The 17,681-nt window shown below is 53.1% G+C and overlaps 1 protein-coding gene across 1 annotated transcript; it reads left to right on the top strand.

The window, feature by feature from the left end:
- Nucleotides 1-87: 87 nt before the first annotated feature.
- HSPB1 (heat shock protein family B (small) member 1) lies at nucleotides 88-1,547 on the top strand. Its single transcript, XM_072837404.1, has 3 exons — nucleotides 88-602; nucleotides 1,055-1,118; nucleotides 1,228-1,547. The coding sequence occupies exons 1-3, from the start codon at nucleotides 236-238 to the stop codon at nucleotides 1,415-1,417; spliced, it is 621 nt and encodes a 206-aa protein (XP_072693505.1). The 5' UTR covers nucleotides 88-235; the 3' UTR covers nucleotides 1,418-1,547.
- The last annotated feature ends 16,134 nt before the right edge of the window (nucleotides 1,548-17,681 follow it).

The following is a 17,681-nucleotide window of genomic DNA, read 5'->3' as shown; positions in this document are numbered from 1 at the left end:
TTTCTGGAACAAGAGAAGGTTCCAGATGTGGGCAGGGCCTTCCGCGGCCCGCCCCCGCCCCGAGTGCAGGGGGAGGAATGCAGGGGGAGGGGCTGCCCCCAGCCCGTCATTGCCTTTAATAGAGACCTGAAACACCGCCTGCTAAAAATACCCGGCTGGAGACGCATAAAAGCGCTGCGGGCCCGACGCCCCGCACTTCTCTAAGCTTCAGGCAGACGCGCGGAGCCGAGCCAGCATGACCGAGCGCCGAGTGCCCTTCTCGCTCCTGCGGAGCCCCAGCTGGGACCCTTTCCGCGACTGGTACCCGGCCCACAGCCGCCTCTTCGACCAGGCCTTCGGGCTGCCCCGGCTGCCGGAGGAGTGGGCGCAGTGGTTCGGCCACAGCGGCTGGCCGGGCTACGTGCGCCCGATCCCCCCCGCGGTCGAGGGCCCCGCCGCGGCCGCCGCGCCCGCCTACAGCCGCGCGCTCAGCCGGCAGCTCAGCAGCGGCGTGTCGGAGATCCGGCAGACGGCCGACCGCTGGCGCGTGTCCCTGGACGTCAACCACTTCGCCCCCGAGGAGCTGACGGTCAAGACGAAGGACGGCGTGGTGGAGATAACTGGTGAGCCCCCCACCCCCACTCCCCGGCCCCCCCGGCCCCCCCGGCCTGCGCGGACGCGGCTGGTGGGGCGGGGAACTGGGCAGGGAAACTCCACCCGGGACCCGGAAGACTTGGGACTCAGCGCCCCTCTGGCCCGAAAAACGCTCTAGTGAGGGAAGAAACGCCCCCTTCCAGCGGAGACCCCCCCCACAGCCCCGCCCCCAAATGACCAGGTCTCCCTGGTGCTGTCCCTACTCCGTGTCCCTAAGCCTCGGTCCGCGGAGGGGGCGTGTGCGCTTTCTTGGCCCCGCGCCGCGCCCCACCCCACTCCACCCTCCAAAACACTGAACCCAACTTTCCAGAAGCTTCTGAGGGGTCCTGAAGCGGTCAGACCGCCCCCTGGGGCGTGTGTAGGTTTGGGGGGGCTCCTCCCAGAAGCTTCTGACCTCATTCTCCTCCCTTCCCACCCCCAGGCAAGCACGAAGAGAGGCAGGATGAGCATGGCTACATCTCCCGCTGCTTCACTCGAAAATACACGTGAGTCTTGGCCCCAGACGGAGGGGGATGCAGGGAGTGGCGGGGGGAGGGGGTGGGCAGCAGTACGGCACAGGTGTGTAACTCTTGCTCTCCCTCTCTGCCTGTCTAGCCTGCCCCCTGGTGTGGATCCTACCCTGGTCTCCTCCTCCCTGTCCCCTGAGGGCACTCTCACGGTGGAGGCTCCCATGCCCAAGCCAGCCACCCAGTCGGCAGAAATCACTATTCCCGTCACCTTCGAGGCACGTGCCCAGATTGGGGGCCCAGAAGCTGGAAAGTCGGAGCAGTCTGGAGCCAAGTAAAGGCCTTAGCCCTGCTTAGCCCACATCCTCACCTCAGTAGCCATCACTGACCGTCCCTGCACACTAACCTGTATGCTCTTTTGATACATTTACCTTTTGTTTTTCTCAAATAAAGTTCAAAGCAACTGCCCGCCACTGCTTCAGATCCTGGTGTTTGTGGAGGCCTTGGGGGTTGGTGCCGTTTACTGGCTCACACATTGATCACCTTTGCTGAGAGCCTACTCTGTGTGTGTGCCAAGCCCCATGCTAGGCCCTGTGGGTACAGTGATGTACGGCAAGGGCATACCCCAGCTCTCTAGCCTGGAGTCCGTTCGTTAAGAGAGAAGCAATGATCATAACCAGCAATGATAGGGGAAACCAGGAGAGGTGGCTGGCCCACACCTGGGCACTTGGGGACCCCTAGACTGGACTCAGGTACAGGGGGACAGAGCAGGGCCAGGGGTGGGGGAGCTTCTTAGGAGCTTGGAGTCCCTTGCTCACTGAATTTGAGATTTCACTCTTCTCCCATAGAGGGGCAGGACCATGTAGAAGGCATGGGAGGTATGGCCTTCCAGGTGACTTTCTGAGAGGAGAGTGGCCGTGTTCCATCTCCCATTGCTCATGCATGCAGGATGAGGCCGGGACTCTAGGGTCAAGGGCATTCTGCAGAGAGTGAGGGCAGGGGGCCAAGGTTTTGGTGGAAGAGAAGCAAAGACCCTGACAGGGAAGATTAGCACAGGTAGGAAGTCACACCTACCTAGGTCCTCTCCTTTGCCTTCATCCTACCCACCACCCTCTCATCTGGCCCAAGGAGGGTTTGGAGGGACCTGAAGGAGGGGTAGAGCAGATAGGGGCTTTAGAACAAAGTCTCAAAAAAAAAAAAAAAAAAAGAACAAAGTCTCTGGTCCCTAAGAGCTTGAGAGATCACCATCTCTACTCCATCTCCACCTACTAAGGTCACAGAGCCTGAAGCTTCGGCAAGACACCATGACATTCTTTTCTAAGCCCACAGCCCTACTTTCCTAGGGTCTCTGAGAGAAGCAGCACCCTGTAAGGAAGAGCCACGCACGAGGCACCCTCAACACCGCCCAGCTTCTTAATTTCCACTCCCTGGTGTGGGCACCCTTGAGATACCACAATCTGGAGCAGGCAGGAAGCCAAAGCAGGTCCCAGCCTTCAGAGGCCTCCCTGGGCCTGGAGGGAGGCCAACAAGGGAAATAAACACATGGAACAAGGGGTGTGCTGGCCCAGCTGGCAGCGCAGGTCTGGGCCTACAGGCCAGGGCACTGCCCAGTCTCTCCAGCCCTACCACCATTCATTTCCTGAGCTCCTGTCTCCTAAATCTGCTATCCTCCTCCCTGACAACAGACATGCCACATCTCAGGTGTCTCCTGGACACGCCCACATTCCTGCGGTCACAGCTGAATCAGTCTGTCTAGGACTCACCCTTGCTCTGCTCGCCAGCTCCTTGCTGGCTGGCAACAAGATGGTCCTGGCCTGCAAGGGTGTGACTGCCTCCTCCCATCTTGTCAGTCTTGTCAGATCAGAGCGAGCAATAGCAAGGCTGCCAGCTCGTCTGCCAGTGCTCTGGAAGTGTGGGAAAACTGACGCCAAGCCTTTGACAAGGTAATCCTCACATCAAGTCTGCGAAGAGGTGTAAATCCTGCCTAACACCTGGGCAAAAGAGAGCCTCAAAGTAAACAGACTTGCCGAGGTCCATGCAGCTAGTCCTAGAGGCGCAGAGGGACATCAGTGTGGCCACTGGCAGTGGAGGGGAGGGTTATATCTAACAGGAAGACTGGAGAGGGGAGGGATGTTGAAGTGTTCCATATGTAAAGCTCTAAGTGCTTCTGAAAGAGACTTGATGGGACCACAGGAAGAGGACTGGGATGCAGCACTCCCCACCCCCTCTCCCCTCCAACCCCGCTCAAGGGAGCCAGGCTGCAAGTGACCTGCAGGGAGCCAGGGACACAGCCTGGGACAGGTAGGGGTCAGCGCTCAGGAGGCTGTCAGTGCCTATCATAGGAGTGAGTCCAAGGACAACGGCTTTGAGGTCTTGGAGGATCAGGATGGACACACCTGGTGAGTCCCTGCACTGCTGTGGGGCAGGAACAGTTCTAAACTTCTCCGGGCCTTTCCGCGGGTGCCTCTCTATAGGCCTCTGATGTCCTTCAGGTCTGCAGACTCAAGACCTTGGCCTAGACCACTCAGCTGAAGGGTATGTTTTTTTTTTAAGATTATTTATTCATGAGAGACACACACAGAGAGAGGCAGAGACATAGGCAGAGGGAGAAGCAGGATCCCTCCAGGGAACCCAATTCAGGACTCCATCCCAGGATGGAGTCCAGGATTACAACCTGAGCCAAAGGTAGATGCTCAGCCACTGAGTAATCCAAGTGCCCAGGTGAAGAGTATCTGAGGGGCAATACTCTGTGCTCCAGGCTGATGACTAAGGCTTCTTTGAGGACCTCAAGTGCCTGTGGCTGCTGGGCACCCTGCACTGGCTCTGGCTTCCCTAAGGATCTGTGGAGTACACAAGCCATCCTCAGTTCCAGGCCCAACCCTGGGTCTCTCCTTTTCTCTTCTCCCTCGCAGTTGTGAAATTTGCCCTCCCTGTTGCACTTCCTCTTGGCCTGGCACCCAGCCCAGTTCCAGTCCCTGCTCAAGGGGCCAAATAGAGGAAACAGCTCAGTGACCAGCAGCATTATGCCATTAGCAAGAGGGTGGGACATCCTGTGGCATCTTGGAGTAAGAAAGATGTCCAGAAATGACCCTTGGACAGGCAAGTGGGAATGGTATGGGCCAGGGCTGGCAGGCTGGAGGAAGAGCAAGAGGGCAAGTGAGGGGGGTGGGTGGGACCAGTCTCAGGTGGGGGCTGTGCACTGACAGCCATGCTAAATGCAGGCTACCCCAGCATCCCCGCTTTAAAAATAAGGGTCCTGGGCAGCCTGGGTGGCTCAGCAGTTTAGCAACTGCCTTTAACCCCGGGGCATGATCCTGGAGTCCTGGGATCGAGTCCCACGTCGGGCTCCCTGCATGGAGCCTGCTTCTCCCTCTGCCTGTGTCTCTGCCTCTCTCTCCCTCTGTGTCTCTCATGAATAAATAAATAAAATCTCAAAAAAAAAAAAAAAAAAAAAGGTTCAGGGCAGCCCGGGTGGCTCAGCGGTTTAGCTCTGCCTTCAGCCCAGGGTGTGGTCCTGGAGACCCGGGACGGAGTCCCACATCAGGCTCCCCGCATGGAATGAAGCCTGCTTCTCCTTCTGGAATGAAGCCTGCTTCTCCCTCTGCCTGTGTCTCTGCCTCTCTCTCTCTCTCTCTCTCTGTCTCTCATGAATAAATAAATAAAATCTAATAAATAAATAAATAAATAAATAAATAAATAAATAAATAAATAAATAAATAAGAATAAATAAATAAGGGTCCAGATCTTAGAGAGTGGGTAGAGGAACCAGTCAAGAGGCAGGGGAGGATGTGCTGCTGAGGCGTTTTGGGCATGGGTACTGCCAGGGAAAGGGGGAGAGGGGGAAAGGAGGTCAGGTGTGGGGTGACAGACTGGGATGTGGGGGTGCAGGGGGCAGGGGAAGACAGGGATCTGCTGAGGCCCTGAGCCCTGGATTATCATGGCTCTCTGCCCAGGGCTTGCTGACCTGTCTCTGCAAGGTTGGACAGACCCTAGACCTCTGCTGCTGAGGAGTGAATTGTTTCCAGGGAGCATCATCTTCCCTGCTACCACCGAGGGTTTGCCAGGCACAGACTGCTCTGTGGAGAGGGTGGTGTGGGAAGCAAAAGCTCCTGGACAGTGGCTGCAGAGGTCCCTAGTGCTGGGTCCAAAGGGCATGGTCAGAGCGCCTCTGTGATGGGGGGAAGGGCAACCAAGCAAAGAAAGGAGAGGAGGGTCAGGCGGGACTGGAACCCTGCCCAGGGACTGGCCATGGGGTAAGACACCCCAGACCCCCTGGTCTGTTGACAGCCACCCAAGCACTATTCCACCCTGGCAGAGCCTAAGTCTGGGCAGGGATCAGGATGGTGAGGGTCTTGTCTGCTCAGTTTACCCTGGATTCCCCTACACCTCCCTCCCCTGCCCACCCCCCATACACACAGTGGGACCTGGGGATTTGGGACAGCCCTGGAGCTCAGACTTGGCCTCTGGCCCAGACTTGTATAGCAGCAATAAGCTGCCAGCTCAGGACCAAAGCAGGGAAGAAGCTGTATGGGTGAAGGCAAGCCTAGGCTGGTCTTAGCCAGGATCTGGCACTGGGCCTGGTGAAATGGGGGTTAAGCCCCACCCCCATGCTGCCCTCCCAGAAACAGGAAAGTGGCCAAGCATGGGCCCCTCACCCCAAAATATGTACTGTCTGTCCACCAAACAATGCCCCCGTGTGCCAGCCCTGAGGAGCGCAGGGTTCCGGGGGGGGGGGGGGCACATACACGTGGGAAATATCTCCATCCCAGACACAATCCTCTTAGCTAAGGGCTCTAAGTCCTCTCCACCTCTTCCACCCGGCCAGGTGACTTTGGACTTCACTGTGTGCACCTGATTCTATATCCCAAGGATGAGCCATGTCCTCATGGGCTTCTTCTTTTTTTTTTAATTTTTATTTATTCATGATAGTCACACACACACAGAAAGAGAGGCAGAGACACAGGCAGAGGGAGAAGCAGGCTCCATGCACCGGGAGCCCGATGTGGGACTCGATCCCAGGTCTCCAGGATGGCGCCCTGGGCCAAAGGCAGGCAGGCGCCAAACCGCTGCGCCACCCAGGGATCCCTTCTTCTTTTTCTTTTTTTTTTTTTAAGATTTTATTTATTTATTTATTCATGATAGACACAGAGAGAGGCAGAGACACAGGCAGAGGGAGAAGCAGGCTCCCTGTGAGGGAGCCTGATGTGGGAGGATGAGAGAGCCTGAGCCAAAGCCAGATGCTCAACCACTGAGCAACCCAGGCACCTCCATCCCCATCTTTTTTGAGGGGTAGACTGAAGGCAAAGGAAGTGCCCAGCCAGAGCTCCCAACATCCAGAGAGAAAGGGTCTTGTTGTCTGGGGACCCTGGGAAAAACCCACCACCCCTGCAAGGAGTCTTGCAGCATCATGACCCCCTCCATCCTTCCTTCCAGGCTTGCACACATACTGGCCTGGTACATCACTCTGTCCAAACTGTGGTGGCAGTGGTTGGATCAAGATGCAGCACTGGTGGCCCAGAGGCTGCCTCAGAGTCAGAAAAGTCTATCCCTCCTCCCTCCCCTGGGCTGAACAGGGTAGAGTCTACCAGGAAGGCTTGGATTAAAGACAGGATTGAGGTGGCAGGAGCAACTCTGTGCAGGAAAATCACCAGGCTGAGGCCAGTTCTGCCCCTGTTGAAGTTATGGTCTGGGATCCACCATGCTCTGGGCTCAGTTTCCATTTGGGGGTCTGGGTGACCTCTGAGGCCTCTCTTGCCTTGTTGTCGGCCCTCTGCAGGATGGGAATCAAGGGAAAAGCATGAAGACTGGCAGCTGCCCAGGGTCTCCTAACAATGGTAGGAAGGCCCAAGTCCCAGAGGTGCCCAAGGATATAAGGACAGCTCTCTGCAGGACCAACAAGGGCCTGGCATTGGGAAGGCCTTCAGTCTTGGTCCTGACTGCAGGCCAGGTCTGGGTAACCCTTTCCTTCTCACATTGTTTCCCCCCCCCCCCTCGCCCCACTCCACAAGAGGGGCTGAAAGTCTTTCTCAGAGTTCCTCCAGAATGGCTGCTGAGTCTGTGTGCTCAGGCTGGTGGGACAATGGGACAGGGTAGTTGAGGATTTATTTAGGTGAATGAATGACCAGAGGTCACTGAGCCTTATCCCCAAAGCCCCCCACCCTGAGTTATCACACCCTCTCTCAGCCCTCTCCAAGACCCTTCTGACCTCCCACTGCCCTGGTTGCTCTTCCCTGTCCCTCTCTGATTGAACCTCCTTACTCAGAGCCAACCCTCATTGCATCCCCCTTCCCAACCTCAACCCTCTTCTCTGAGCCACCCCCTTTCTCAGAGTTGTCCCATTTTCTTTTACGATTCTATTTATTTGAGAAAGAGAGCGAGCACTCACATAAGCGCAGAGAGGAACAAAGGGAGAGAAACCAAGCAGACTCCATGTTGAGCATAGAGCCATGGGCTCCAACAACCCATGAGATCATGACATGAGCCAAAATCAAGTTGGATGCTCCACAGACTGAGCCACCCAGGCAGCCCAGAGTTCTCCCATTTTCACTGAACCCCTACCCCCCATCACTGTACTTTCTCACTTCACCACACCCCCTTCCTTCATTGAGCCTCCCTCCCCCTCTGAAGCCCACTCCCACCTCTCTGAGCCCTGGTGGGTGAGCTATGCTTTTACAATCCTCTCTGTGGGCCTGCTGAACATCCTGAAGACCCCTTTCTCTGAGCCTGAACAGTGTGACCAGCCTGAAAGCCTTGAACCCTGGGAGTGGCCCCCAATCCTTCAGCAGGGGTCCTGGCACTCCAAGGCCCTGGGTCTGAGAGGTTCTGGAGGAGAAACTAATCCCTACCAAGCAGGCTGCAAGCCCTGCTAGCTCTGGCCTAGGGTTGTACGGGTCAAATTTGGAAAGGAAGCCTAACCTAGGCCCCACCTGCAAAGGGGAGGGAGCAGGGACAAGGCAAGCCCTGACTGCCCCCTGCAAGATCCCCTGGGGTTGGCTGTCCCCATCTTCCCCTCTCTTCCCCCAGGCCCAGACAGGACTTGTTTTTTTTTTTGTTTTTTTTTGTTTTTTTTTTATTTTTTTTTATGATAGTCACAGAGAGAGAGAGAGAGAGAGAGAGAGAGAGAGAGAGAGAGAGAGAGAGGCAGAGACACAGGCAGAGGGAGATGCAGGCTCCATGCACCGGGAGCCCGACATGGGAGCCCGAGGTGGGACTCCAGGATCACGCCCTGGGCCAAAGGCAGGCGCCAAACCGCTGCGCCACCCAGGGATCCCCGAGACAGGACTTGTAAATGACTGCCCCCTGGTGCTCTTCCAGAGACATTCGGATATCTAACACTGCCTACCCCAGAACCTTCAGGAATCTCTGCCTAAGTTCTAGGTCTGGGCTTCACTTTCTGAGAACTCTCAAGCCTCCCAGAAGATCCTATCTGGGGGACCCAGCTCACTCCCTTGGCTGCCACCCCTGTGTCTGCCTTTGCAGGGTCTGGCAGCCAAGTCCCGGAGCTGGGGCCCCTGCTCCGCCCTGCTGCATAGGTGTTCACCACTGTTTCTGTTATCACAACAGGCATGTCCTGGGCACCTGCTAGCTGCCAATCACTCCTTAGCTTATGAAAGCCTCATAGCAACCCTATGCCGCTGAGAGGCAGCAGAGCCTTATGGTTATGCTTTCTCCCACAGTGACAAAACTGCCCAGGGTTCAAATCCTCATTGGGCAGCTTAGTAGCTGTGGGACCCTGGGCAAGTTACTAAGTCATGGTTTCTTCCTCTGCCAAGTGAAGTGGATTATATGAATTAATGTGAGTGAAGTTTCTGAAACAGAGCCTGAACCACACAGTAAACACCAGTCAACGTGAGGCAATTTTTATGAGGTAGACTGTGTTATTCCCATCGTACGGATACTGAAACTGTCAGTCTGAAAGGCTAAGGAACTTGAGAAGTTACACCACATAACTGGGATGTGGTAGGATGAGAATTCAAAACTGCCCCCAACAGCCCTTTCCTTTGGAACAAGACAGACACTGCTGACAGAAATCTCCCCTGTGTCAACAGCAGCTAGCCTGGCTGAAGCTGACCTACCCCCTCCCCTCCCCGGCCTCAGGCTGTACTAACTCTATGTTTAGAGCAGGGATTGGGGTGCCCGAGCTCCCTAATATTTCTGCCGTCTGATTCTGGGGCTGACCCTGGGCGGCCACCATTCAGTTCCAAAGTTGGGGGCGTCTGTCCAGAGGTGTGGGGGGAGAAGGCCTTCAGGGGTGGAACCAGCACTCCCTCAGGACGGCTGGGACACGAGGGGCGCGAGGGCGCGGCAGGTGAGGCTGGATCTGCCTTGAATGCCAAGGAGATGCCAAGGAGATGCAGGAGCAGTTTCAATGTATCCCGATGCCAGCCAGGTTACTGGGCCATCGGGCCAGCGTGTGACAGACCCGAGTCGCCACCTGCCCTGAGCCCTTTGGGATATGGTGAGGATCAAGCAGGGTGTAAGGAGCCCCGGCTTCCTCCTCTGCACTATGGGGAGATGCAGCCCCCGGGGGTTGGTGCCAGGGCGACGGCTGCGTAGATAAGAGAGTATAGGAAACCCGCTGGGGGCACTTGAGGTTGGGCCCGCTGTTCAGAAACTGAGGGGCAGGGCCGAGGTCTGCGGGAAAGCTGTAGCCTGAGGACCTGTTTCCCCCGTCCCCCACCTCCACGCGCCCTCCACCGACCACGGCGGTGAACAGCGCGCAGAGACGTGGCCCCGGCCCAGACCGCGACACAAGGCCCCGCAGCGCCCCCACCAAGTTCCTCCGGGTAACCAGTGCGCACGCGGAGCGCGAGAGCGGGCTGGCGGAGGGCGGCACCGAGGGCCGAGGCCCGCCGTCGGAGCGAATCGGCCGGGCAGCCGCGCAGGCAGATCCCAGCGCCGGGCTAGCAACAAGCCGACCATTGGATGAGCGGGACAGACTAGGCTGTGATTGGCTCTCGCCACCGTCCGAGCTGGGAAGGCGGGCCGTGTCCCGCCCGCCTCACATCCGGGTGTCTGGCCGATCCTGGAACCTTCGCGAGCCCGGCTCGTCAGGAAGCTGCTCGTCCGTGGCCGCGCGGCGGACGCGTGGGGGCGAGCACCTGCGGGGCGCACGCGCACGGACGCTCGGCCGAAGCACGCGACTCGCGGGTGCGGGGGGTCGTGCGGCGCCCTCAGGCAGGCTCGCCCGCGCGGCCCAGGTGTTTGGGGTGGGAGGTGACCGGAGAGAAGCCCGCGGACAGGGCTCCCACACGAGTTGGCGCGGGGCGGCGGCCCAGAGGTCTGGGTCCAGCATGGATGTCGCAGAACCCTGCGGAAACCGGGGGCAGGAGCTGAAGCCAGGACCGGGGCCAGCCGCAGAGCCTGGCGGCCGGGACAGCACCTAGGTGGTTGCGGGCAGGGTGGATGCGGGAACACCCACCACCCACCACCCACCACCCACCCCACCACCGACTCCAGAGCCCAGCAAACCATTTGGTAGCCCGAAACAATGGCCCAGAAGGGACCCGTCCAGTCGACAATGATGCATTTCTGGGGGCTCTCTTTAGCTGTCAGGTTCATTTTGGCCCTGTCACCAGCAGGCTAAAGAAACCTTAAGTTCTAACCCATATACCGTGGGGAGTAATTATTCTTGCTCCTTTGCTTTCGCCCGGTAGTAGGCTGTAGTAACTGTTTGATCTTGGGGATCTGGATATAATTTGGGGAAATGACATAGAAGGGACTCGCCCAAAAATGTTTGCAGCCAGCCATAAGCTGCTCATCCTTTATATGGGTAACCTAGCTATTTCCTAAATCTATCTTGTCTCTACTTCTAATGCAATCTCCTAATTTAGGGCAAGAGAATGTTTCACTCCTCGTCTGCCCACTACCCAATCCTCTGCAACCTAGAACTTTTCACTGGGACAACATTCCCCAAAAGAAATGTTTTAAAAACTGAGCAGGTCCCAAATGGAGAAGGCAAAAAGACCTGTAAACCATAATGACATTTTACCTCCATATTTGGGGAGGAAAGGCCTTTCAGAAGGCTTTGGTAACAAACCCAATGGTACCCAAAACGAATTTTCCACCAGGCTTTAAGGAACCTACCAGCCATCACAACCCCATCCCTAAAAATATAGCTTCAGGCTAAGTGAAAAACAGGTACTAGGGTATGATGTCCCTTCTGGTCCCCAAGAGTCAGCAAGTAGAAGAACTTGTCATCATTGTGGGAAGAGCCAGCTAATACCAAGGTTGTGTTAAAACAAGATTGTGTCAAGGTTCTTTCTCCTGATGTAGATAGATTCAGTATGAAGGCAGCCTCTCAGACATGCCTGCATGTCTCTGAGAACTCCTGGGAACATGGCAGGGTCTACGCCATTTCATCACCTCCGCAAGGCATAGGGCAGAACTGCTGCATACCACCAGGACTCACCGCGTGGGGTGCATGTGCTGGCTTGCTAAGTCAAAGCAAGTAATGTCTGAGCACGTATCTAACACTTTCTCCATCCAGGAGAGGCAGCAGAGGATTTTAAGGAGGCAAAATATCCTAGCTTGGAAGACCCTAAACATTTGGTTCCCATGGATGGGAGGCACTCTCTCTAGTCTGTCCTTCAGCTCAGTCCTCACGGGTTCACATAAAAGACCCTGTTGGTGACTACTGCTTAAGATCACCTGATTTCCAGTAAAGCACTGACAGGTTCCCATTCATTTCAAATTCAATTCGACATAAACCACTGAAAAGACTGGATGGAGGGGCAAAGTGAAAGTCTTACCCAAGACAAAAATGTGCCCCAACAGGAGGGGGAACAAATTAAATGACACGAGGAAACTAGACAAACCCAGAACATTGGACGTTGTACAAGACTGTCTCTTGAAGGGTGACTTGCTGGCTGGCTCAGTTGGTAAAGTGCAATTCTCGATCTTGGAGTTGTAAATTCAAGCCCCACAGTGGGTGTAGAGATTATTTAAAAATAAAATCTTGGGCAGCCTGGGTGGCTCAGCGGTTTAGCACCAGGGTGTGATCCTGGAGACCTGGGATCGAGTCTCACGTAGGGCTCTCTGCATGGAGCCTGCTTCGCCCTCTGCCCGTGTCTCTGTCTCTCTCTGTGTGTGTATCTCTTATGAATAAATAAAATCTTTAAAAAATAAAAATAAAATCTTAAAGGGGCACATGGGTGGCTCAGTCAACAGGTTAAGCACCTGCCTTTAGCTCAGGTCATGATCTCCAAGGTCCTGGGATTTTTTTTTTTTTAAAGATTTATTTATGAGAGAGAGAGAGAGGCAGAGAGAGAAGCAGGCTCCATGCCGGGAGCCTGACGTGGGACTCGATCCCGGGGCTCCAGGATCATGCCCTGGGCCAAAGGCTGGTGCCAAACCACTGAGCCACCCAGGGATCCCGGGTCCTCGGATTAAGCCCTGCATCAGGCTCCCCCCGCCCTTTAAAGATTTTATTTATTCATGAGAGACACAGAGGGAGAGAGAGAGAGAGAGAGAGAGGCAGAGACACAGGCAGAGGGAGAAGCAGGCTCCACACAGGGAGCCCGATGTGGGACTTGATCCCGGGACTCCAGGATCACGCCCTGGGCCAAAGGCAGTGCAAAACCGCTGGGCCACCGGGGCTGCCCCTGCATCAGGCTTTGTACTCAGCAGTCTGTTCCCCCCCCCCAAAAAAAAGACCACCTCTTAAAGATGCCTGGTTTCTTGAAAAGGTCATTATAAAGAAAAGAGGGGGAAGGAATAGAGGCTAAAGAAACCTAATAATTATTAGGATGATTCAATTAAATCCAAGCTAGTGGTGGGGAGAGGTGGCTAGAGCTATCGAGACATTCTGGGGGAATGCCTGGGTGGCTCAGCGGTGGACTGTCTGCCTTCAGCTCAGGGTGTGATCCCAGGATCTAGGATTGAGTCCCACATTGAACTCCTTGCAGGAAGCCTGCTTCTCCTTCTGCCTGTGTGTATCTCTCATGAATAAATAAAATCTTAAAACAAAGGCATTCTGGGGGGCAATTTGAAAATAGGTTGACAGGGAATTACGGACTTTCTTAGGTGTCCTGATGAGGTGATTATGTGAGAGACTATCCTTATTTTTAAGAGAGATATGAATATAGAGTATATTGCCCCCAGAATGCCTTTGATAGCTCTAGCCACCTCTCCCCACCACTAGCTCGGATTTAATTGATTCAACCTAATAATTTCATTATTAGGGTTTTTTTTAGTCTCTATTCTTTCCCCCTTCTTTAGGATAATGACTTTTTCAAGAAACTAGGCATCTTTAAGAGATGGTCTTTTTTGGGGGTGGGGAGAAGCAGACTCTCCACTGAGTACTCTCAAGGGTTCCACAAGATACAGAGAAATATAAAGCAAACACGACAAAACGCTGGGACACCTGCAACAAAATGCTCAGTGACTGGGTGTCTGCCTTTGGCTCAGGTCGTGATCCCAGAATCGAGTCCCACATCAGGCTCCCTCGAGGAGCCTGCTTCTCCCTCTGCCTGTTTCTCTGCCTCTCTCCCGTCTCTCATGAATAAACAAATCTTTAAAAAAAAATGTTGGGGATCTCTGGGTGGCTCAGCGGTTTAGCACCTGCCTTCGGCCCAGGGCGTGATCCTGGAGTTCCGGGATCGAGTCCCGCGTCGGGCTCCCGGTGCATGGAGCCTGCTTCTCCCTCTGCCTGTGTCTCTGTCTCTCTCTCATCTCTCATGAATAAATAAATAAAATCTTTAAAATAAAAATGTTAACTGCAGTACCAACTGTATTTGGTTATCACTGTACCATTCTTTCCACCTTTTGTTTGAAATTTCTCAAAAATGTTAGGGGTAAAATGCCCTACCCTATACCACCTAGCTACCCTTTAAAAAAAACAGGCTTAAATCTAATTTGAGAGCTACTACTGGAACCCCCCCCCCTTTTTTTTAAGATTTTATTTATTCATGAAAGACACACAGAGAGAGGCAGAGACATAGGCAGAGGGAGAAGCAGGCTCCATGCAGGAAGCCCGATGTGGGACTCAATCCTGGGACTCTGGTCACACCCTGAGCCAAAGGCAGACACTCAACCACTGAGCCACCCAGGTGTCCCCAAGAAACCACCAAATTTCAATTAACCCTATTTAAAAACCACAAGGCAAAACCTTTCATGGATCAAAGGTCACTTACTGCTTAAAAGCAGCAGAAATCTTTCCATCTCAAAGCCAGTCAACTCCATTCTCTCAAACCAAGCCAACAGAGGAGTGGTTACCTCTATGAAGGAGAAATGGGTGGCTGGAAAACGGGCATCACAGAATGAGTTACTGATAAACCAGGGGTCGCCAAACTACTGGCCAGGTGGTAAACATTTTAAGTTTCACAGGCAACACACTGTCCCTTTGCACTCTTCTTTACAACCCTTTCAAAATGTGGAAAACATTGTTAGCTCGAAGGTAGTACAAAAACCTGTTTTAGACTGCACTCTTGTATTTTTAATGTGTCTGCACTACCTACTGAAATAAAAAAAAACAAAAAAAATCGTATCATGTTCCCCAATTCCTGACTTTCCTCTCCCACAGGGGGATAACTGAGTACCATCTCAGACTATTACTTAAAGACCCATTTGGGGATCCCTGGGTGGCACAGTGGTTTGGTGCCTGCCTTTGGTCCAGGGCGCGATCCTGGAGACCCGGGATCGAATCCCATGTCGGGCTCCCGGTGCATGGAGCCTGCTTCTCCCTCTGCCTATGTCTCTGCCTCTCTCTCTGTGTGTGTGACTATCATAAAAAAAAAAAAAAAAAAAGACTCATTTGTCTTGTCAGGTGTGGACAGAACACAAACATGAGATACCAACAAATTTGACCTGGTACTAAAGACTCTTGTCACTGTAACCCAGCCACTTTTGCCCCACCCACTCACTGACCACAGGTAATCCTGTTAATCAGGGATAGAGTTTGTGGCCATTCAGATTCAAACCATTTATCCTGATCCACACCAGAACTGGAGAATTCAAACCAGCAGAGGCTAATTAGCAAGCTGGCAGACCATATTTCAATGTTCTGGTTAGGCTGGCTTACCACTTAATGTCAAATCCTAGAATCAGAGAAGTGTTACCCAGCTAGTTTTCAGCAGGTTGTTTCTCCAAGCTTGCTTTGAGAACTGTACACCCGGGAGGATGTAGCTGCCATTCTTAGCCACTCTGATCAGCGCATGTGAGTCAACATGCAGTTTCAGCTGACCAGCACAGAGGCCAATGCATGTGGTAATGACACATAAATAGAGTAGAGGAAAACTGCACTGGCACTCAACAGCAACGTATTTGCTACATTCAAAGTCCCCTGCCACTTTGAATCTCATTTGACAGCCCTTCCACCCCACCCTCAAAGTTCTGGGAATGGAGAATTCTACTCTATGGATGACCAAGCAGAGTGAATCTAGTCCTAACTGCTCTCCTCCCCCTTACCCATCACCACTGTTTAATTGCTTCACAGTATCAGTTAGCTTGACATTCTGGAGTGCAGAGGAAGGCCGTAATCATTGGAGCCTAATATGGGGACATCGTTCAGTTCCTGAATTAGAACTTTCTTAAACTCTTTAGAGCCATCCATCTCCAACTACTTATCCTTGCAATGCCAGGTTTTTTTCTTTCCAAATGCTTCAGCTCAAAAGCATCTTAGTGGATTGAGTGCAGTAGCAGGGACTGAGTCCAGTTAACTTCTACGAAGAGATCACCCAAGCTGCAAAATAATGCTCCTCTTCCCTTTTTTGTTTTTTTTTGGGGGGGGGGGGAGGCAAGGACGACAACACAGAATTCTTTTTCTTCAAAAAAAAAAAAAAAAAAAATTTTTTTTTTTTTTGGAGAGGGATGAGAGGGGCAGAGGGAGAGAGAATCCTAAGCAGGCTCCATGCCCAGCACCTCACACAAGGCTCAAAATTCTGAAATCACAATCTGAGCCGAAACCAAGAGTTGGGATGCTCAGGTGTCCCTGAAACTGTTACTTATCTCAACATGTAATGGGTTTTTAAATTATTTATTTTTAAAAAAGATTTATTTATTCACGAGACACACAGACTGAGAGGCAGAGACATAGACAAAAGGAGAAGCAGGATCCTCGCAGGGAGCGTGATGCGGGACTCGATCCTGGATCCCGGGATCACAACCTGAGCCAAAGGCAGGCGCTCAACCACTGAGCCACCCAGGCATCCCGTTTAAATTTTTTAGACGAGTATTTTTAATTTCTGGTTTTTGATCCATCCCCCCCATAAACAAAAGCTCTTTACGGTTGTGAAAAGGAGTCCTACAAAGTTTGAGAACCACTGCATTAAGGGGAACTCTTCCAAACTGGATGGAAACACAGCAACAGATTACATTTTATCTTAAGAGAAATTTAAATGGGGATCCCTGGGTGGCTCAGTGGTTTAGTGTCTGCCTTCAGCCCAGGGTGTGATCTTGGGAGTCCCAAGATCGAGTCCCGCGTCGGACTCCCTGCATGGAGCCTGCTTCTCCCTCTGTGTTTCTGCCTCTCTGTGTGTGTGTCTCATGAATAAATAAATAAAATCTTAAAAAAAAAAAAAAAGGAAAATTAAATGTACGTGGGAGTACTCTGGGCAAATTCCAGTCTTCTGTCAAATTCCGGGCACTTAGAAATAATGGGAAGTTACACAGAAGAAATAAGAGTGCAACATCAGCAACTTCCAGCAGCCACCCTTCTTTCTGATGAGCTTTGGTGAATTTGTTACATCACTGCTCTGATGCTGCCCACGTGTGTACCGTCCTGTTGGTAAGAGAGTAAGAGATTGTCTGATGTCTCTCTACCCTCAGTAACTCCCACACTGCAAGAGCTGTCACCACATGGCTGCTGCTCAGTTTCTTAGTTTCCTAGCTGAGCTGAAGCAGCCTGGTGTTTGTAGGCAAGGCTCAGGAGGCTCCAACACTGGGGCTCCGACACTGTGGGAACTTAGGCACATCAGCCACCTCTATGTTCACAGCTGTGCCAGCAGTGGCACTTAGAGTGGTCCTGAGTGACAAATTAGCCAAGAGAAGTTAATTCATCCAGTACATGGCAAAACCCTGGGTCACACAAATTATTCCTAAAATGTGAATTCTGATTGAAAAAATTAAAAGGCCACACCCCTTTCAATGCCCTGCAGCCTCGCTCTACCCCTTTGCTGGAACACACCCAAGCTGATGGAAGAAAGCCTTTGCTCTGGCATTCTTCCTTCCTATAGAAAGCAGAACACCCCCACACCCAGGGACATGATTCACGTGGTGGGAGCAGTGTAACAGCTGCCATCTGCAACAGCACTACTAAGAGCTCAGGCCACACCAACTGGAGGTGCCTGACCCCCTCAGAGGGACTAAAAACGCAAGACTATTTATGAACATTTTCAACACAAAGAACCCCCTCATCTAAGACTTCATGAGACCTCCAACAATACTGGGTGCCTCACTGAGAGACACAGCCGGGCATGTGATCCCATTTTCATTTAGACCTACACCCCAAAGCTCAAAAGTTTCGTAATTTGCCCAAGGACCAAAAGAAGCCATCATTTAACTCAGCCCTGTTCTTCTCACAAATCATACTCCCTCCACCCCTGTAAGGCTTTTAGAGATCCACCTGAAGGTGCCCTTTCTGTAGGAAAAACATTGGAGGCCCAA

The sequence above is a fragment of the Canis lupus genome, chromosome 8, assembly GCF_048164855.1.
Source record: "Canis lupus baileyi chromosome 8, mCanLup2.hap1, whole genome shotgun sequence".
Classification (NCBI taxonomy): Eukaryota; Metazoa; Chordata; class Mammalia; order Carnivora; family Canidae; genus Canis; species Canis lupus.
Note: the sequence above shows the minus strand (reverse complement) of the source record. Positions and strands in the feature narration are given on the sequence as shown.

Bases quoted from the DNA above. Each gene is read 5' to 3' on its own strand.
- HSPB1 (XM_072837404.1), top strand. From the start codon at position 236: ATGACCGAGCGCCGAGTGCCCTTCTCGCTCCTGCGGAGCCCCAGCTGG. The intron at 603-1,054 runs GTGAGCCCCCCA...TCCCACCCCCAG, and splicing joins CGGCGTGGTGGAGATAACTG to GCAAGCACGAAGAGAGGCAG. The intron at 1,119-1,227 runs GTGAGTCTTGGC...CTGCCTGTCTAG, and splicing joins TGCTTCACTCGAAAATACAC to CCTGCCCCCTGGTGTGGATC.